A 19,802-nucleotide genomic window follows, 5' to 3' on the forward strand; every position below is an offset into this window, starting at 1 on the left:
ATCTATTTCGTTTTAGTGGTACACAATTTTTAATTATATAATAGTTGCATTTTATTGTAAATAGTGATTTTATATGTCCATTTTTATGTTGTTGTTTTTAATATATATACAGGGTGATTCACTACCAGTGCGACAAGCTTGCAGGAGGTGTAGGGGGCACAAAGACGAATCGAAATCACATAGCATTGCAGGGTCTGAAATGCCTTCGTAATGCGGGTGGTCGCGTGAACAAAGAAGAAAAGAAAAAGAACAGAAACAGCAACAAATTTTACATTGGCAAAAAGCCATGCTACAGAAGGTGTTCGAAAGTTCGACCAGAAGCAGTCACACAGGCTTCACAGCGCCGCCGCATGGAATCCCTAACATTCTGGAAGATTCCTGGCGTGTCTCAAATCGCTCCGGCAGCTACAGAGATGCGAGCAACGAGGTCTTCAACTGAATCAACAGGGGGTCTCGTACACCAATGTCTTCATTTGACCCCAGCAGAAGAGGTCCAGGCATGATAGGTCCGGCGATCTAGCAGGCCAATGAACCGGACCACTACGACCTATCCAATGCTGTCCAAATGTAACGTTTAGGTGTTGGCAGACGTCACTGGTGTAATGTGGGGGAGCCCCATCATGCTGGAACCACATTGAGCGGCACAACAACTGAGGAACATGTGCTTCTTCAATAAGTTTGGGCAGGACTTGCTGTAGAAAGATCAAGTATGCCCTACTGTCCAGATGAGGGGGCAGAAAGTACGGTCCAATGAGGTGGTCTCCAACAATGCCGGCCCAAACATTGACAATGAAACGGCGTTGAGTTGCATGTGTTCGCATACCATGGGGGTTCTCTAAAGCCCACAAATGGGCATTATGTTGATTGAAGGTTGTCTCTCTCTTGTGAAACTTGCCTCATCTGTGAACAATACGGACACAGCAAATGCGTTGTCTGCCGCACTCTGTTGAAGAAACCAGGTAGCAAAAGTCCTCCGGAATGGATAATCTGCAGGCTCCAATGATTGGAAGCGTTGCAGATGGTATGAACTCATTTGGTTTGTTGACAGTATCCTCCATACAGTGGATTGGGAAATACCCAATCGTTGGCCTATCGCTCGGATTGCCTTCTGCAAGACATAGGACATTCTCCTCATTGTCTGGTGTCCTCGTCGTTCGCTCTCGATTCATGTACCTCTCGTGAAACAACCAGTCTCACGTAACCTTCTGTGCACACATGCGAAAATTGTATGATTTTTGCATGTGTGCACAGAGCGGCGTGCACAGAACGGGCACAGAGCGGCGCGCCCATTGCAGTCCGCAGCTCCATACGCGAGGTGCATGTCGGCCAGTTCAACGTTTGAATACTCGTCCACCCTACTGCCTCAGGAACCGGTTCGCAAATGCTGACTTCCAGCAGGATCGCTGTTCATGCAACCTCCCGTTCAACGTCCTCTACCACATGACGAAGGCATTTCGGACCCTGCAATGCTATATGATTCCGATTTCATCTTTGTTCCCCCTACACCTCCTGCAAGTTTGTCGCACTGGTAGTGAATCACCCTGTATATATTTTATTGTAGATTCCAGTTAATTAGTGAAATTTTAGTTACAGTGCAACCAGTTCATTAAAAATCTTAATATATATAAGATATTAATATGTCTTTGACAATGGAAGTTTTTTTTTTTTTTTCCCAATATCAAAAAACACAGTTAATGCTTAGTTAACAATTATTCCAGATACTTAAATATAAAATACAGAGGAAAGAATAATTTACCATTGGACCAGCAATGCCTAGTTTTCCAGCTGAACCTTGAGATCCCTGTAATTAATTCAGAAACATTATTAAAATACATAATTAGCAAGAAACATTACAAGAAACAGTTTAAATTAGTCACATTTAAATTTTGCTTTTGATTTTGAGTGAAAGATTTTCTAATTAAAAACTATTTTATGAAGTATTAATGTTTTAATTTTGTAAATGTTGCTGTTCTTACAGAAGAAATGGTGTAATCTAGTTACAAGTAATATATTATAAAAACATTTTGTTTCCACAAACATGGCTGTAAAAATCTGTAATTCCTTAGCCTCCAAATTATGTTTCCTTCTCTACATTCCATCACAGAATGACTATAAATCTGCCTCTTCTATGATTTCCTTAATTGTTGTGCTGTAAATTCTCCATGTTGTAAATATTTAGTTATGTACATTCTAACTTCAAACTGAAGATATAAAACAGGGGAATGCATATTATACTGACTATTTCAAACATAAATGCGTACATAAAATATATGACATAGAGTATACATTATATCTATGAAAAAGCCATCAGCTACTGAAGAAGGCGCCTCCGTAGCCAGGTGGGAAGGAGCAGCAGTGCGTAGCACACGTTTCTTGATTAGACCGGGGTTCAAGCCCATCACCACCAAATACGGAGGATGCGGAAAGGTCAGGGAATGACAACCGCATATCCCGGAGCAATATGGCCTTAGTTGCTAATGCTCCTAAAAACTAAATAACAACAAAAAAAGCTACTGAAGACACTTGTCAAATGCATGATTTATATATTGTTGCACTGAAGCCTTTTTATATCTGGATACAAAATGAAAGAAACATTGGAGTTGTTGCTGACATATAAAACGTGCTGCTACAGGGAGGGCTGCTATTAAAAGGCACTAAAACAGATGAGATTAAGCAGTGTTGAACAGAACCATACTTTTTTCAATTGGCTTATGTATGAATACATGCCAACTCAGTGTTCTGATGGGCATATATGAGAGTTTGAGGTGTAGGGTGGATGCCCTTGAAGAAATTAATATGAGGGATCCATCAAGCTCTCAGCTGCCCTACTCAACACCAGAGCTCACTCCTATCCATCAGGTAACAGAGCAGCAATCTCCAAGGTAGAATGCACTGGTCCCACAGGAAATAGTTATTGTTGGGGAAATAATTATTGTTGTAATATATTCCCTGTCAGGGAGACAGGGAATATATTACACAAAAAGTATAGTTGAAACAGGACCAGGGTATGTCTGCCAGGGGCAAAAGTTGATGACGTTGCACAGCAGATATCAACTTATAAGGGTAAAAAAGGTGATATTGTTGTACACATGGGCACCAATGACTTCAAGAGTAAGAGATCTGCAGATTTACTTAACAAGTACAGATCAATGTTGAAAAAAGTTGCGAATTAGGGTTAAATATGAAAGTGTCTGCAATTCTGCGCAGACATGTTAGGAGGGAGTATATGACAAGAGCCTTGTCAATCAATTCCGCCCTGGAGAAATTGTGCAAGGCTCATAGGATAAAATTTTTTTCCACATGGTCTGTGCTTGTTAAAAAGAGAGACTGCTTCTACAGGGATGGGGTAAACTTAAATAAAAAGGGTGCAAGAATATTTCTGATGCTATCAAGGCAGTGTTAGATGGGTCGGAAAACTGCTAGCTTGGGAGATTCACAGACTAAAAGATTAACAGTGGCCGCAGGTAGAGGTGAAAGTGATTCTCGCACTGCTTCTATTAGAATGAGCAGCAGCCTAGAAAGCAAGGTGCTAGGGATTTCTAGGACTGCTGGGAGCCATTGAAGAACAAGTAAATACATGGGCTGTGTTAGAGTAACTAAGAGAAGGAACAGGTGCATGTATATTGCATGTACACTAATGCTAGAAGTGTAGTTAATAAATTTGATGAGTTTGAAGTGCTGGTAAAGACATCAAAGGCAGATATTGTTGAGATATCAGAGACGTGGTGTCACACAGATATAAGCAGTGTAGAATTGGAATTTGGGGAGCATAATGCATACAGAAAGGATAGACGGACAGGAAGGGAAGAGGGGTTATGATGTTAGTTAATAAACATAAAATCTAAGGAAGAGCATCCAATTGACATTGGTGGACAATGCAATGTTGAGTCAGTGTGGTGTGAAATAAGTACTGGGAAAGAGAAAATGAGAGTAGGTGTGTGTTATAGGCCTAATAAATCTGATGAGTATAATGAACAATTGCGCAGAGAAATAGAGTGGGCAGTAAATCAGAATGTCTTATAATGGGGGATTTTAACCTTCCAGATATACAATTCCAAGCAAAAATCATCCCAGTGGAAGAGCCCATCTTTGCCCCAACCAAAGAAAGCCCGACAAGTGAGGGGCAATGTGAAGTCCATGTTGATCTGTTTTTTGGACTTGACAGGATATTCCATAAGGAATGCATCCCTCCTGGTCAAACTGTAATGCTGTTCTGAGGCAGTTAAGGGAAGCGATCAGGAGGAAGCATTCAGAGAAGTGGTGCACAAAGAAGGGTCCTTCCTCATGACAACATGCAGGCCAACACATCTCTCGCTGCGGCACAGTTTTTGGCATCCAACAACATGACAATCATTCCCCCCCCCCCCATTCAGCAGATTTAGCCCCTGCAACTTCTTCCTCTTTCCGAGAATGAAAATCAAGCTGAAGGGGAGAAGATTTGACAGCGTAGCGGATACCCAAACCAAATCGCAGGCAGTGCTGAACACTATGACAAAGAAGTACTTTTGGGACGTATTCAAATCATGGGAGAAACACTGGGAACGGTGTTTACGCTCTAAAGGGGACTACTTTGAAGGTGACAGTGGTGAATAAGACCTACAGTGAGTCTAATTTATTTTATAAATACATTTCAGGAGCTTTTGGGTAACACCTCATACGCTGCAATGCTGCTACTGCACTCAAGGAATATGTATAAATCATAGTTTGTTTGTTGGACAGATTATTCACTTGATCTAGGGCTATCTTAATTGCATATAATTTTGCAGAACAGACACTTCAGGCTACTAGAAGGAAGACACACAGAGACAAAAAAGATTGAATAAATTGCTGCTGCACTTACTGATGTTTCTGTTTTTGAGCCATCATTATATATTTGGCAACACTGTGAATTGGCAGCTGTATGGAGTTTCCTGATGGTCACACTTTCTGCTTGTTGTTTTTCCCATTGTTGAAATGAGTTACTGCAATCTGGAGTGCACTCTGACCATGGAGGGTCGCATGTATTTGTTTCTTGAAAAATATTATTCATTTGTAAATTCCAGTATTCTATTAAGTCTTGTAGCCTAATTCTAATCAGTTTGTTTTTGTTGGGTTTACTGCTGTAAAAGATGGTCCACTCTAGCTCAAAAAGATATTGCCAAATGGGAAGAAACAGAAGACTTCATTTTTTTCTGAATAGCTAAGTAACAACATTTTCCTCCAAAGATAGAGATGAGGTTCATGTGCTTCGTTATGCAAACTGTGAACAGGAGATGTTCTGGATGCTACTAGGACAATCCTTAGCTCACTGTGATGGATAGTATCAAGTCAGATAAGTCACTTTTCTGGCAGAATCATAGATGGATGAACCGTAATATAGGTGGGATCTGATTAAAGACTGATATAAATGAAGGAGGGTGTATTGATCCATGCCCCATATTGTTGCAGATAGCACTCTGAGGATACTTTTTTTTTTTTTTTCATACAAATTGCTCTTAAATATGTGATGTGTTGTTTAAAGTTAAATTTACTGTCCAGTAAAAAACCTAAGATACTGCTGGAAAGTGGAATGAGATTGAGTTTGAACTGTAGTTCAGGTTCAGGGTGTAACTTGTTTTTTACAAAAACAAATACAGGCAGATTCTGTGCTGACAATCGATAGCCATTATGGGATGTCCAGAGCTTAATTTTGTTGATTGCGATCTGAAGCTATCTCTCAATGGAATTCATAATTTTTTCTTGATATGAAATCATTAGGTTGTCTGCATGATGTTACTGATTCTTATTGAAAACAATGTGGCACTTAATACTGATCCTTGGGGAATGCCTTCCTCCTGTACATGCCTCCGTAGCCAGGTGGGCAGGAGCGGCAGTGCGTAGCACTGGCTTCTTGATTAGACCGGGGTTCGAGCCCGTGACCACCAAATATGGAGGATGCGGAAAGGTCAAGGAATGACCACCGCATATCCCCGGAGCAATATGGCCTTAGTTGCTAATGCTCCTAAAAACCAAATAACAAACAAACATCCTCCTGTACATGCATTTGAGAGAGAGCATTCTATTCTGATAATGAACCTGAAAGGTTCTGTCCTTTAGGAAATTTGAATAAATTAAGGGAAGCCTGCGTCACAGTCCAAAGGCATGGAGATCTCTTAGATTACCAAGCTGCCAAGTGTGTCAAAGGCTTTTTCCATATCCAAGCCGACCATAATTAATGTTTATTTCTAACAAGAGCATTTCTGATATTTGATTCTAAATTAGTCATTAAGTCTAAAACAGTTCTGTTTCTTTGAAATCCATACTGATTTTTATGTATGAGTCATCTAGATTCAAGAAACTTATTATTATTATTCCAATTATTATTAAAATTTATAATCTAGGAATACTACCTGTAACATCGACTTATCCATAAGTTTAGGTATGGATGAACCAATTACTACTGGGTAGCAATCAGTACACTTCATAAGGTGAGAGATCTTAGGTACTAATATCCAGACAATTCCTAAAAGAGACAGAGAAAGCACTGTCATCCAATCATCATCCTACTGCCCTTAATTCAACTTTTTCCAGTTAATGAGGATCTCCATTAACTACCAATCCTTACCCCATCTCAATCCCTTCCAAATGAGTAATAATCACAGTATGGATTACTTTAGTTTTAATGCAAAAGGCACTGCTGAACAAATTCCTTGGAAAAGTTGGGAAAAATTCAAAAAACTACTGTACACATTTAACAGGCTGAAAGGTATCCTCTTATACATACTCTTTTCCCCTGGTATATGAAATGATCATCTTCCCAGCCTTGATATTATATCCACAGTTTTGCTTATGACAGCACAGAACATTTCTACCTTCATTTGACATGTGTGGTCTACAAAAACACTAAATCTACTCAGACAATAACTACAGCCCGCAGATTCTTAAATGTTCTTTCTTAGGGTTGGATAAGAGCATTTCTCTTATAAAACTTAATCCCATCTTATCACTCACATTGTTGTACACATTGACACTAATGACATTAAGAGTAGGAGATCTGCAGACTTAATTAACAAATACAGGACAATGATGAAAAAAGTCACAAGTTAGAGTTCAATTTGAAAGTGTCTGCAATTCTGCCAGGAGAAGACAGAAGGTAGTACTTGATGAGAGCCTTGTCAACTAAATCGGTCCTGGAGAGATTGTGCAAGGCTAATGGGGTTAATACATTAACAACAGCCACAGGCACGGGTGAAAGCGTTTCTTGTACTGTTCTTACTGGAACGAGCAGCAGCCTGGAAAGCAAAGTGCCAGGGATTTCAAGGACTGCAGAGCATCATCTTATAACAAGTAAATACATGGGCTGTGTTAGGGTAATGAAGATTAAGATCAGGTGCATGTGTACTTGCATGCAAACCAATGTTAGAAGCACAGTAAATAAATCTGATGGATAAATTTACTGGTCAAGACATCAAATGTAGGCATTGTTGGGATACCAGAGATGACGTGTCACAGATATAAGGGATGCAGAATTTGAATATGGAGAGTACAATGTGTACAGAAAAGACAGACAGGATAGGATGGGAGAAGAGTTATTGTTTGTTATTTGGTTTTTAGGAACATTAGCAACTAAGGCCACATTGCTCCGGGGATATGCGGTGGTCATTCCCTGACCTTTCCACATCCTCCGTGTTTAGTGGTCACGGGCTCGAACCCTGGTCAAATCAAGAAGCGTGTGCTATGCACTGCTGCTCCTGCCCACCTGGCTATGGAGGCGCCGAGAAGAGTTATGCTCTTAGTTAAGAAGGAACATAAAATCCAAGGCAGTGCATCCAGTTGACATGGGTGGCTAGTTCAGTGTTGAATCGGTTTGGTGCGACATAAGCACTGGGAAACAAAAATGAGAGTAGGCATGTGTTATGGACCTAACGACTCAGATGAGTAAAATGAACAACAGTACAGAGAAATAGAGTGGTCCAGTAAATCAGAATGTCATATACTAGAAAATTTACCTTTCCAGATATTGACTGGAACTTGTGAGCTGGTCACTCATGCACTAGCAAGGCTTTTGTGGATTTGTTGGACGACTGTTTTCTACAGCAGTATATTAGAGAAGCAACCAGAGGGAGTAATACTGTTGAACTGATTAAAATCAGTGATTATTCATGCATTAAGAATCTGCAGAAAAAAAGAACTAGATGGGCAGCAATCACAGTGCATTGATATGGGATTTACATAAAGATGTAACTACCATTGAGAGTAAAGGAAAGAGTTTTTGCTTTTGTAAGGGTGACTACAGCGATCTGAGAAAGTTTTTAAGTTCTATACAGTGGGACCATCAGTTGGTTGCACAGTAAAAAATTTAAAATGGTACCATCAGCCAATTCTAAATGGGAAGCATTCAAGGAATTAATCACAGAAGCTACTAAGGCTTTTCATACCAAATAAGAAATACTGTTCAAGGTTTAAGCCTAAATGGATGTCACAAACTAATGAGACTCGTGGCAGAGAAGAAAAATGCATCGGATGCATATAAATTATCAGGCAACACAGAAGCCTATGGTAGATATAAGCTAGTCTGTAATCAAGTCACAAAGAAAGTTAGGCAAGCAGAAGCAAATTACGAGAGATATTTGGCAAAGGATGCTCAGAAATACAGCATGAACTTGTTTACTTTTATAAACTCGAGAAGGAATGGGATGAATCAGGTTGGTCCACTTGATATTGAAGGTTTGACTGTTGATGATCCTGCTCGGATACCTGACAAACTGAATGAGTATTTTGGATATACATTCGCACATAGGAATTCTGCAGGGAAGTGGAGGACAGAAGCTTATTAAACTCTAATAGGAAGCTAAATGATTCTGTAATAACTGAGAGCAAAGTAGAGGAGAAATTGTTCAAGTTAACATAAGAAAAGCACCTGGGGTGGATGGGATCTATCCATTTATATTAAAGGAGGCAGCAAAGAAAGTAAGCAAACCCTTAGCCATGATTATTAGAGCAACCTTCGACTCAGGAGAGATCCCCCATGGACTGGAGGTGTGCAAACGTATCCCAAATTCATAAAGAGGATCAAAGATTTGTTGTTATTTGAAAGCTATTGGCGCAAGAGCAGCTTAGGCTATAATGCGCCTAGCCTAGGTAGGAGAGTTTCGTATATCAGCATTTTTTCACTTTCCTTGTGGTTTATGGCAGAACCAAGACTCTGCTATATATATATATATATATTTGTGTAGCTTCTCTATAAAAGGTGTACTATTAATTTTATATGTTTTGAAAGTATCCAGTTAACTTAAGGAAGGAGAAAACTTTGGTAATATTTGCCGGTCATCTAAAATTGTTTTAAGCATTAGGTTGTTTTGTTTATTCATTATTGATTGAAAGGCTCTTTGACGTTCTCTATGAAATTTTGGACAGTTCACCATGACGTGATGTATAGTCAGCGGAACTTCACAGTTTTGGCATTGAGGGGGAGGTCTTCACCTCTGAGTAGGTAAGATTGAGTCTCATATGTGTATGCCCGATTCGCAATCGAGCGAGGATCACTTCTTCCTGTCTATTCGATCGGAAGCTAGTAGGCAACGGTCAACATGTTTCTTTTATTAGACTAAGTTTGTTGTTAGTCTGATCTAGCCAGTGTTGTTCCCATTGTTTTATACTGCTTTGTCAGATCAAGGACTTGTAATCTGTATATGGCATTGTGTGAAAGGCATAATCAGATGTGGAAACTTCTTTTGCTGCTTTGTCTGCTCTTTCGTTTCCAGTTATTCCTGTGTGGCCTGGGATACAGCAGAATCTGATATTGTGATTTCTTTGTAATAGCTTTGATACTGAAAATTGGATATGTTGTAGGATTGGGTGTCCTTTGGTATTTGCGTTCTGAAAGGCAGTAATAGAGCTAAGCGAGTCCGTGAAAATAATGCTGTTTGCTATCTCTTTATGTTTGATTTGGTTTATAGCCATTGAAATGGCTTGTAATTCGGCCGTAAAAATACTGCATTCTTTTGGGAGTTGTTGGATGAAGGTACGATCCTCAAAATGAATTGCAGCTCCTACACAAGTCTCTGATTTAGACCCGTCTGTATATATGAAAGTGTGATGTGGATATTGTTCTTTGTATGCTGCATATAACTGCTGGTAGTTTTTTCTCGATAGAGTGTTTTTCCCCCGGGTATGAAAATACATATCATATATGGGTTGAACTATGCACCATGGTGGAATGGTCTGTGCAATTGCAGTAGCTACGTTGTCATAATCAAACTCTCGGCTTAGTAGTAAATCTTTCAGATGGATGTTGGCAGGTCGATTCATCCGTGGATGGGCTTGGTATATGTTTCCCCAGTTATATGAAAACAGAAAATCTCTATTTGGATGATCACTGATAGATTTTATCTTGACGGCATAGTGCAATAACAAGTTCTGTCGTCTAAGCTCTAATGAAGGTTCATGGGCTTCTGCATAAAGGCTTTGTATAGGTGAAGTTTGAAAAGCTCCGAGTGCTATACAGAGTGCACTGTGGTGTATGGGGTCTAACCATCTCAAAGCACTTGGTTTTGCTGAGTCATAAACAGCTGCTCCATAAACTAGTTTGGCACGAACTATAGATCGATAAAGTGTGAGAAGTGTATATCAATCTGCTCCCCAAGTTGTTGCGGAAAGAACTTTGAGAATGTTTAATTTCTTTAAGAAAGAAAGCCTGAGTTGTTTAATGTGATCAAGGAATGTTAGTTTCTTATCCAAAAGAAGTCCTAAGAATCTTATGCTTGGTACTACTGGGATAATATGTCCATCAAGTTTCAATTCAGGATCAGGGTGTAGGTTTCATTTTCTACAGAAGTGTATACACGCAGTTTTTTGTATGGAAATCCGGAAGCCATTTGTTTGAGCCCATTTGCTTATTTTGTTTATTGTTCCTTGTAGCTGCCGTTCTATACTTCTGAGAGTGATAGGAAATCATCAATGTATAAAGCTGCGTCAACGATTCTTGGAATGTGCTCGGTTATTGTATTTATTTTAATAGCAAAAAAGGGTAGTGCTAAGCACAGACCCCTGAGGCACACCTTCTTCTTGGATGAAAACCTTTGAAAGGATTGTCTGAGCCTAACTTGGAATGTCCTGTGTTGCAAGAAATTTTGGATATATTTAGGAAGATGTCCACGTAAACCAAGGAGGTATAGGTTTTGAAGGATTCCATAACGCCATGCCGTATCGTAAGCTTTTTCTATATCAAAGCAGATCATGACGTGATGTTCCTTTCGGATGAAGGCATTCCGTATACTGTTTTCTAATTTTATAAGTAGGTCTAGTGTTGAGCGATTTTTCCTGAAACCATGCTGTGCCGGGTCGAGAAGATTATTACTGTTCAAATACCACATTAAATGAGCGTTGATGATTTTTTCCATAACTTTGCCCAGGCAACTTATTAAAGCAATTGGACAGTAGTTGCGTGGATTAGAAAGATCCTTTCCCGGTTTTGGGAAAGCCAGAATTATTTCATGATGCCAACTATCTGGAAACTGGTTTTCTAGAAATATTTTGTTGAAAAGTTCAAGTAATGCCATTTAGGATTGGTGGTCAAGTTCCTTTATCATCATGTAGTGAATTTGGTGTGGTCCTACAGCACTTTGCTTTGTCTGCGACAGAGCTGTTTTTAATTCATGAAAAGTTAACGGAAGGTGTACTGTTCATCATTTCTTGTAGAAAAATTCAGTTTGTGTTTTTCTATTCTTGCCTTGTATACTTGAAAACTAGGAGTATATGATGTGGTTGCTGATGTTTTGGCAAAGGTTTTGTCCAGTGCATTGGCTATTTCTGAAGACTGTGCGGTGTCCATTCCAGTTTAGGATTGGAGGTGGATTAATCTGGTATCTGCCATTCATTTTGCTGATTTTATTCCAGACAGTTTGAGATGGTGTGGAACTTGTTAAAGTGGATGCAAATTTTATCCAGGATGCTTTACTACTGGCTCTTCTAACATACCTGGCTCGCGCTCGTGCCTTTTTGAATAATACTAGGTTCTCTGTAGTGGGACATCTTCGGAAATTATTCCAGGCTTTATTTCTCTCTCTCTTTTAGCGTGTAAACATTCTTCATTCCACCATGATTTTGGATGTGTTGGAAGGTGTGGTGATGTTTTTGGAATAGTCTGCTCAGCAGCTTGCATTAGTTTATTTGTTACATATTGTACTACTGCATCTAACAGTTTTTGCTTGATAATATCTGCATCTAATTTTGCAATGGATTTATACTTTTCCCAATCTGCTTCATTTACTTTCCATTTGGGATTTCTACGTGACTGACATATGGTTCCTGATATCATGGTAATGATTACTGGATAGTGATCGCTGCTGAGAGGATCTCTGTGTACAGACCAATCAAGTATTGGAAATAATGTTGGAGAGCATAATGATAGGTCGATAGCTGTGTTGTTTCCCGATGGAAGATGCGTGTATGTATGTGTGCCATCATTCAACAGGGTTAAGTCATTCTGTTCTATCCATTTTTTGATCTGTTTTCCTCTCCGGTCTACGGCTGTGTTTCCCCACACAGGACTGTGTCCGTTGAGGTCTCCCAATATACAGAAGGGTGGAGGTAACTGAGTTAATATATCTTCTAAGCCTTGTTGTTGTAATTCTTGGTAGATATAAGTTGTTTATTGGGGGAACATAAATTGTTATATTGGTTATGAGAGATTTAATGGCTATGCGTACTGCAACCGCCTCAAGGGTTGTGTTTAGTGGAAGAATTTGGGAAGGAATGTGTAAATTTACCAAAATTGCCACACCACCATGGGTCGTGCCGCCTGTTACTCTGTCTTTACGGTATGTGATATAGTTCTTTACTGTGGGAAAGTCTTGAGGTCTGAGATGTTTCTTGCAGGCAAAGACACAGCAGGGTATGCTGTGAAATCAGATCATATATATCATGTATATTAGTGCGGAAACCTCTGCAGTTCCATTGGATTATAATCCCCATTATTTGGTTTTGGAGAAAGTGTCAGACGGTTTCTTAGCTGTTGCTTTAAGCTTTTCAAGTTTATGTTTTTCCTTTGGAAAATATGGTTTGCCGGTATCCATCTCTTCTTCCGCAAAAATCTCTAGTACTGATTCCTCTGCTTGATTGGTCACTTCTATATCCATTTGTTCCGTTGGCTTATGATATTACATTTTTCTGTGGCTTTTGTTTCTGAGTGTTTTGCATTGGGAGGTACAGATAGTGGTGTGTTTGTGACTTTCTCTCTTTGTTTTGGCTGGGATGTGATAAGTAGACCTCGTGCCCAGTCCGAAATAAACTTATTTGAGGGAATCATGAAATCTGTTTGTGTCTCTATTGTACGCCGATTCTTTATGACCTGTGCATAGGAAGGTCTGTTTAAAATAGTCGGGAGTACAGTTCTCTAACTTCTTGGTATGTGACGGAGTGTTCTACTTTATATCATTGAATCTGCTTTTCTCTTTTCCAGAATTCGCAGTTCTTAGAATAGGCGGAATGATCCCCCTTACAGTTTGGACACTTCGGTTGCTCGGCTGGACAGTTCTGATTGGTATGATCTTGAGATCCACAGTTGGAACAGATAGGAACTCCACGGCATATCATTTGTGAATGACCATACTTTTGGCATTTAAAGCAGCGGAGAGGATTCGGAATGTATGGTCTGATGTTACAATGTAGATATCCGGCCTTTAAAGATGTAGGTGGTTTGGGAGTGTTAAAGGTCAGTATCAAATTTCTAGTTGGAGTAAGTATACCATCTCTAGTAAAATTAATCCTTCTCACAGCAATGACACCTTGATCTTTTAGCTCATTTTTAATTTCTTCTTCTGAGACACTAATAAGGTCCCATTCAGAAATTACTCCTTTTGATGTATTTAGGCTGTTATGGGGAGAGACTGTTACTGGGATCCCTCCAAAAGTTCTCATCTGAAGCAGTCTTTCTGCATGTTTTGCATTGGCTGTCTAGACTAAAATGTCACCTGATTTCAATCTCTTGACATTTTTTGGTGTTCCACCTACACTTTCTAGACATTTTTGGATTACAAATGGTGACAGTTTTCCCAATGGCTGTTCTGTTCTGATGTTGAATGAAGGACTAGAAAGGTAGGTGCATGAAACATTGTTATGTCCTTTTTTTGTCTTTTGGTAACATTTGTCTCATTATCCTCATTTTTCCGACTCAAAGGAGTCAGATCTTTGGGATCTGTGGTTGTGATATTTGGATCATTCATGTTTGCTCCTTTTAGCCCTGGGAGTGAGAGCTTTTCCTCCCAGGTTTCCGGCTCCCACCACGAGGGGGCAGGAGCGGTGCCACCTGCCTCCTAGTGACCAAGCGGAAGTTGATTAGTAGTTAGTAGAACTAGAAAATAAATAAAAGAAAGGTGTCTTTCCTTTCTTATGATCCTTTGTGCTGATACTTTTCAGCAACTATATATATATACAATAGAGAATTTTCTTTAAACTCTATAAATGTGTATCACTATCACTTTAGAAATCGCAGAGATATCGCCTGATCACTAGAAACGCTTGGCACTCGGGGCCGGGGATCAAAGAGCGACATGAGTAATTACAGACCTGTTGTTAGTTTAACTTCTGCTCCGGGAAAAACAATGGATTCACCGGTAAAAGAAGTTATGCATGATCATCCAGACAAGACTGAAGTTCTTGTTTATACTCTGGCATGACCACCAGGTCAGTGGAGTTTACAATAAATCAATCAATACAAATGTTAATCATATTTAGCAGTCACGGCATTGAACCCTGGTCAACTCAAAGAGCGTGTACTACGGCACTCGCGCTCCTGACCACTCGGCTACGTCAGACAAAACATGGGTTTGTTGGGGGAAAGTCTTGTCTGACCAATTTGATTGGATACTATGATGTGGTCACAAGGGAACTGGTTTCAAAAAATAATTTTGATAACATATACTTTGATTTCAAAAAACCTTTTGATACTGTTGCATATGGAAGACTATTGTACAAACTGGAGCAGTATGTTCACAATATTAAATTAATACACCAACCGTTTAAATTAACATAGTTTAATATTTACAAAATAATGGATATTACAAAGTAATCTAGTTACAATGACTGACTTACTATGCATTATAATAAAATACAATAAAATAAAAAGTTAGAATACAATAAAATATAAATACTTAAAAGTGTTAAAACTGTGCAATTGTAGCTTTCGGGGGCACCTGCCTCCTTTCTCAACAACACAGCACATTAAGCAACACATCCTTAAGTATCAGGTTCACGGCACACGTGGTTGACCAGACACATGAGCAGTATATTCTTCGTGTGCACCATAACCGGAAGTGGCTCAGGGGCCTGGAAGGCAGAAACGCTCATCTTTTGTGAGGATTACAGCCTCGGAAAGGGGGTGAAGCCAAACACCCCTATCTCTATTCATTGTATTATTTTCAGATGAAACAAACCACAAGCTCTCGAGCCACTTGCGGTCCCAGAATTTATGTGCCCGATCAAGGATGACAGCATTCTCTGGGAAGACCTGGTGTTGTTTTTCCCAAAAATGCTCAGCAATAGCGGACTTGCTAAACTCTGCGGTCTGTATAGCTCTCATGTGTTCCCCCAGACAGGGGGAACACATGAGAGCTATACAGGCTATACAGAGAAAAATAATGGATATTACTTTGTAATATCATTATTTTTGTAAATATTAAACTATATTAATTTAAATGGTTGGTGTATTAATTTAACATGAACCTTCCCAACCTTAGAGACCTTTTTGAAGATGGAGCAGTAATGGCATTAAGGGAAAGTTGCTACGATGGATAAAAGGATGGTTAAGTGGGTGGTAATCAAACTGCTCTTTGTACAATAATATTCTTAGTGAAGTTCCACCGGAATTCGGTGTTGGGCCCATTGTTGTTTTGTATATTTATCAATGATATTGATGAAGGACTTAATGTCCACAATCAGGCTTAACGCCCAAGTTTGCAGATGATACAAAGGTTGGCAGGATTGTTAATGACAGTATGCAACTGCAACAGAAATTAGAAAAGTTGGGTAGATGGGCTGGGAAGTGGCAAATGAAGTTTAACATTGACAAATGCAAAGTACTGCATATGGGTAGCAGTAACCCGAAAGAAACAAATGGTGTGGTATTATACTCAGAGTAGCAGAAAATGACAAAAGAGTAGCAGAAAATGGGGATAATTTTGCAGTGTCAGATATGAAGTTTTGTGAGCAGTGCAGACAGGCTGCCAGAGCAGGTCACGGTGTCTTGTCAATGATATACAGGAATTTTGCTAGCAGGGATAAGGAGGAGATTATCCCCTTGTATAAGATGGTCAAGCCACACCTTGACTATTGCATACGGCTCTGGAGGCCTCATTTTAAGAAGGATGTAGTGCTGCTGGAAGGAGTACTGAGAAATGCAATGAGATTGGTGAGGAGAACGAAAGGGGTCCTCTTACCAAGAAAGGCTTAAGTTCTGCAAATGGCAGCATCTAGAGACTAGGCACTTGCGAATTGATCTGATTGAGGTGTATAAGGCCTTGAATAGTTTGAGCAGCCTCAATGCTGATGGGATTCTTTGATGAGCTCTTGCTCAGATTACACACTTCAGGGGACATAAATTCAAACTGAGGAAAGGCAGTTGCAGAATAGATATGTGTAAATTTGCCTTCATACATGCCTTCATGTAAGTTAATAACTTAAATAAATTCAAGGAAGAACTGGACAAACTTCTATGTAACAAATGGATGGGTGAAATGGTTTTTTTTGGCTGATGCTGTATAGGAGCATTCTTGCATCATATGCCTCTACTAATATGAATGCCAAAAAGTACTGAAAACTTTTCCACGAAAAATTTCAAATTTGAAAATTATGCACTGCCAGTTGATGAAATATCTGCTACCTCAGCACTTATAAGAACATCATCTTTCAATGTGAAATTGTGCAATACACAGTCAGATGAAATCGTTAATCAGATGAAACCGTAAGATAATGCCCCACTGAGCAAAAGAACATAATATTTTTCTCTTGTTCTAGACTCTCCATGACCTTGGCAGTAGAAATGACTATGACTAATCAGAATTATCCTTCTGGTTAAGTCTGCTATGACAATTTTTAAAATGGAAAAGTTGAAAATTGATAGAAAAACAAATTTGAAACAAACGTTCTTCAACATATTTAGGAGTAATGACCTCAGTACATTGATGTGAGGTAAGCTGAATTAAAGAGCTATGTCTGAATTTTCAAACATTGATAGAAAATTTAAAAGAAACAAATTGCTTTATTCAAACCAGAAGAGCAAACAAATTGCTTTTATTCAAACCATAAACATGAACAGATGTTCTGCACAAGTGAAGATAATATGCCTAGAATTATCAGCTTTCTTGGCTTGTTTAGGATTTCTCTCTTGTCAGAAGTTTGTGATTCAGAAGTTCTGCTCTTTTTCTTGAATTCATCAATTGGCCTTCTTTCAAAACTTTTGGATCATGAACTGGATTTGAACATGAGTCAGTGCCACTCACTAGTGATCACTTGTACTTTTCAATTTGGTGACACTGAAAAGTGCTCATATTTCATTTCTCACTACTTCCAACCATGGCAAAGGTAAAGAAAATCAACACGAGAACCACAGCAAACTACAGGAAACTTACCGGACAAACTGGTTTGTCATTACCTTAGTTTCTTCCTGCATTCTTGGTAAACAGGCAGTGCATGTTATCAGTAGCAGCAGTAGAAGTCGAGAACGATATATTGATTGATGCATAGGTATGACAGATGACAACATCGTAGCATTAAATGATTAATTGACGTTATGATACATATATATATATAAAGACTCTTTCTTTCTTTTCCTATTATTTCCTAACCTAATCTTTAAGGTTAAGTTAGGAAATATAAGGAAAAATAAGGGAACCTTTTCCTATTATTTCCTAACCTAACATTTAAGGTTAGGTTACAAAAGATAATGAAAAATAAAAAACCTTTTCCTTTTTTCTAAACTATCTTTTCAAGTTAATCTTAAAAACTTACAAAGAAATCAGTAATATGGTTTTTTGAATAGTGAAAACACATGAACTCCAATAATCTGCTTTTAATAATGAGAAAAAACTAAACATCTGTCACGTCTATGTGTCAATGAATACATCGTTCTCGACTTCTACTACCACTACCGATAACACGCACCACCTGTTTACCGAGAATGCAGGGAGAAACTGCGGTAGCGGCAAACCAGTTTGTCCGGTAAGTTTCCCAAAGTTTGACATGGTTCTCATGTTGGCTTTCTTTACCTTAGCCTCTTCTTTAAACAAACTTTTCAATGTTTGCCACTGTTCCACCCGTCTACTTACACATTCAACCAATGACATCCATAGCATTAATAGAGTGGCACTTCTCTCTAGATAGTAGTAAATCTTTACCAAGTATTCGTCCACTTTCACAGGAAAGCATGAAGATCCCTTTTCAGCACACAATTTAATACGATGACAAAATGTTACCACCAAGTGCTCAATCTCCTCTTTTTAATACCCTTGCTATTCTAGGTTTTAGGTCTACCACTGCATATTATTAACACTAAGTGCCATACAGATTTTTAAAGGAATCCCCCATGCTTTCAAGTTGTTCAGAAGGTGTTTAATGTTGTACCCTATAGTCACTAAGTACCAGATTTTTTTTTTTTTAATGAGTCCTGCATGCTTTTAGGTTGTCCAGAAGGAGGGCTGTCATGTTGTACCCTATAGAATTACCTTCCCATACCAGCACCAAGAGCAAGATGCTTTCAATTTGATAAAATTTTTTTATTACAAATGATCACCACAATATCTTGGAATCACTTTGATTACTACCATCTTTAGCAATAAAAAATGGGCCAGTTTTCGGAGCCCTCACTATCTCTTCTTTCTCTATTCATGCAGTTTCACTAACAAAGTTTGTTGTTTTTGTTCTTCCGCAACCATGTTTTTTTGTTATTTCACTTTTGCATATTTCTGAACAATACACCTGCATGATCAGTATACAACTCAATACACCTGCACGATCAGTATACAAATAAATATTCTCCATGCATGACATCATTGTCACCATGAAATGGAACATGTGATTTTGGATTTCTTTCCATGCACTACACACTGTAATTAATGCTTATCTGTTTGCAAGTGTCTGATTACATCGCATTTCCTGCCGCTTAAAACAGAAAAATCACATCCACAATTAGCATTAGTATTAGTAGAGGCACACAATGCAAGAAAGCAAGCATAAGCCAAAAAAAAACAAAACACCTTCCCATTTTACTGATCCATTCATTCCAAATGTTTGTCTAGCTCTGCCTTAAATTTATTTAAGCTTAGCAACTCCCACAACAATAGATGGATGTTTGTTACAGCAATCAACTACCCGCTGGCTAAAGGCAAACTTCCCCACATCTATTCTACAACTGTCTTTCCTCAGTTTGAATCGATGCCCCCCTCAGATTTGTAATCTGAGCAAGAGGAAGAATCCCATCAGCATTGAGTCTGCTCAATCCATTCAAAGCCTTATACACCTCAATCAGATTGCCTTGCTGGTCTCCAGAAGTCTCCAGAAGCTGCAGTTTGCAGAACTTAAGCCTTTCTTCATAAGAGCACCCCTTTGTTCCTTTCACCAGTCTTGTTGCCCCTTCTAGCAACTCTACATCCTTCCTACACATGGTACACAAAAACAGTCTCAATCCATTCAAGACCTTATACACCTCAGTCAGGAGCAGCAGTGCGAAGCACACGCTTCTTGATTAGATCGGGGTTCGAGCCCGTGACCACCAAATACGGAGGATGTGGAAAGGTCAGGGAATGACCACTGCATATCCCGGAGCAATATGGCCTTAGTTGCTAATGCTC

At 39.1% G+C, this 19,802-nt stretch overlaps 1 protein-coding gene across 1 annotated transcript in view; it reads right to left on the minus strand.

The window, feature by feature from the left end:
• The window catches only part of LOC150090808 (uncharacterized), a 791,939-nt gene that overhangs the window by 517,300 nt on the left and 254,837 nt on the right, over nucleotides 1-19,802 (minus strand). Inside the window, exon 14 of the mRNA XM_090372970.1 lies at nucleotides 1,757-1,801. Within this exon, the coding sequence (XP_090229096.1) occupies nucleotides 1,757-1,801 (45 nt within the window). The remainder of the gene's footprint in view (nucleotides 1-1,756; nucleotides 1,802-19,802) is intronic.

The sequence above is a fragment of the Mastigoproctus giganteus genome, chromosome 1 (assembly GCF_048544385.1).
Source record: "Mastigoproctus giganteus isolate SK-2022 chromosome 1, ASM4854438v1, whole genome shotgun sequence".
In the NCBI taxonomy this organism is placed as follows: domain Eukaryota; kingdom Metazoa; phylum Arthropoda; class Arachnida; order Uropygi; family Thelyphonidae; genus Mastigoproctus; species Mastigoproctus giganteus.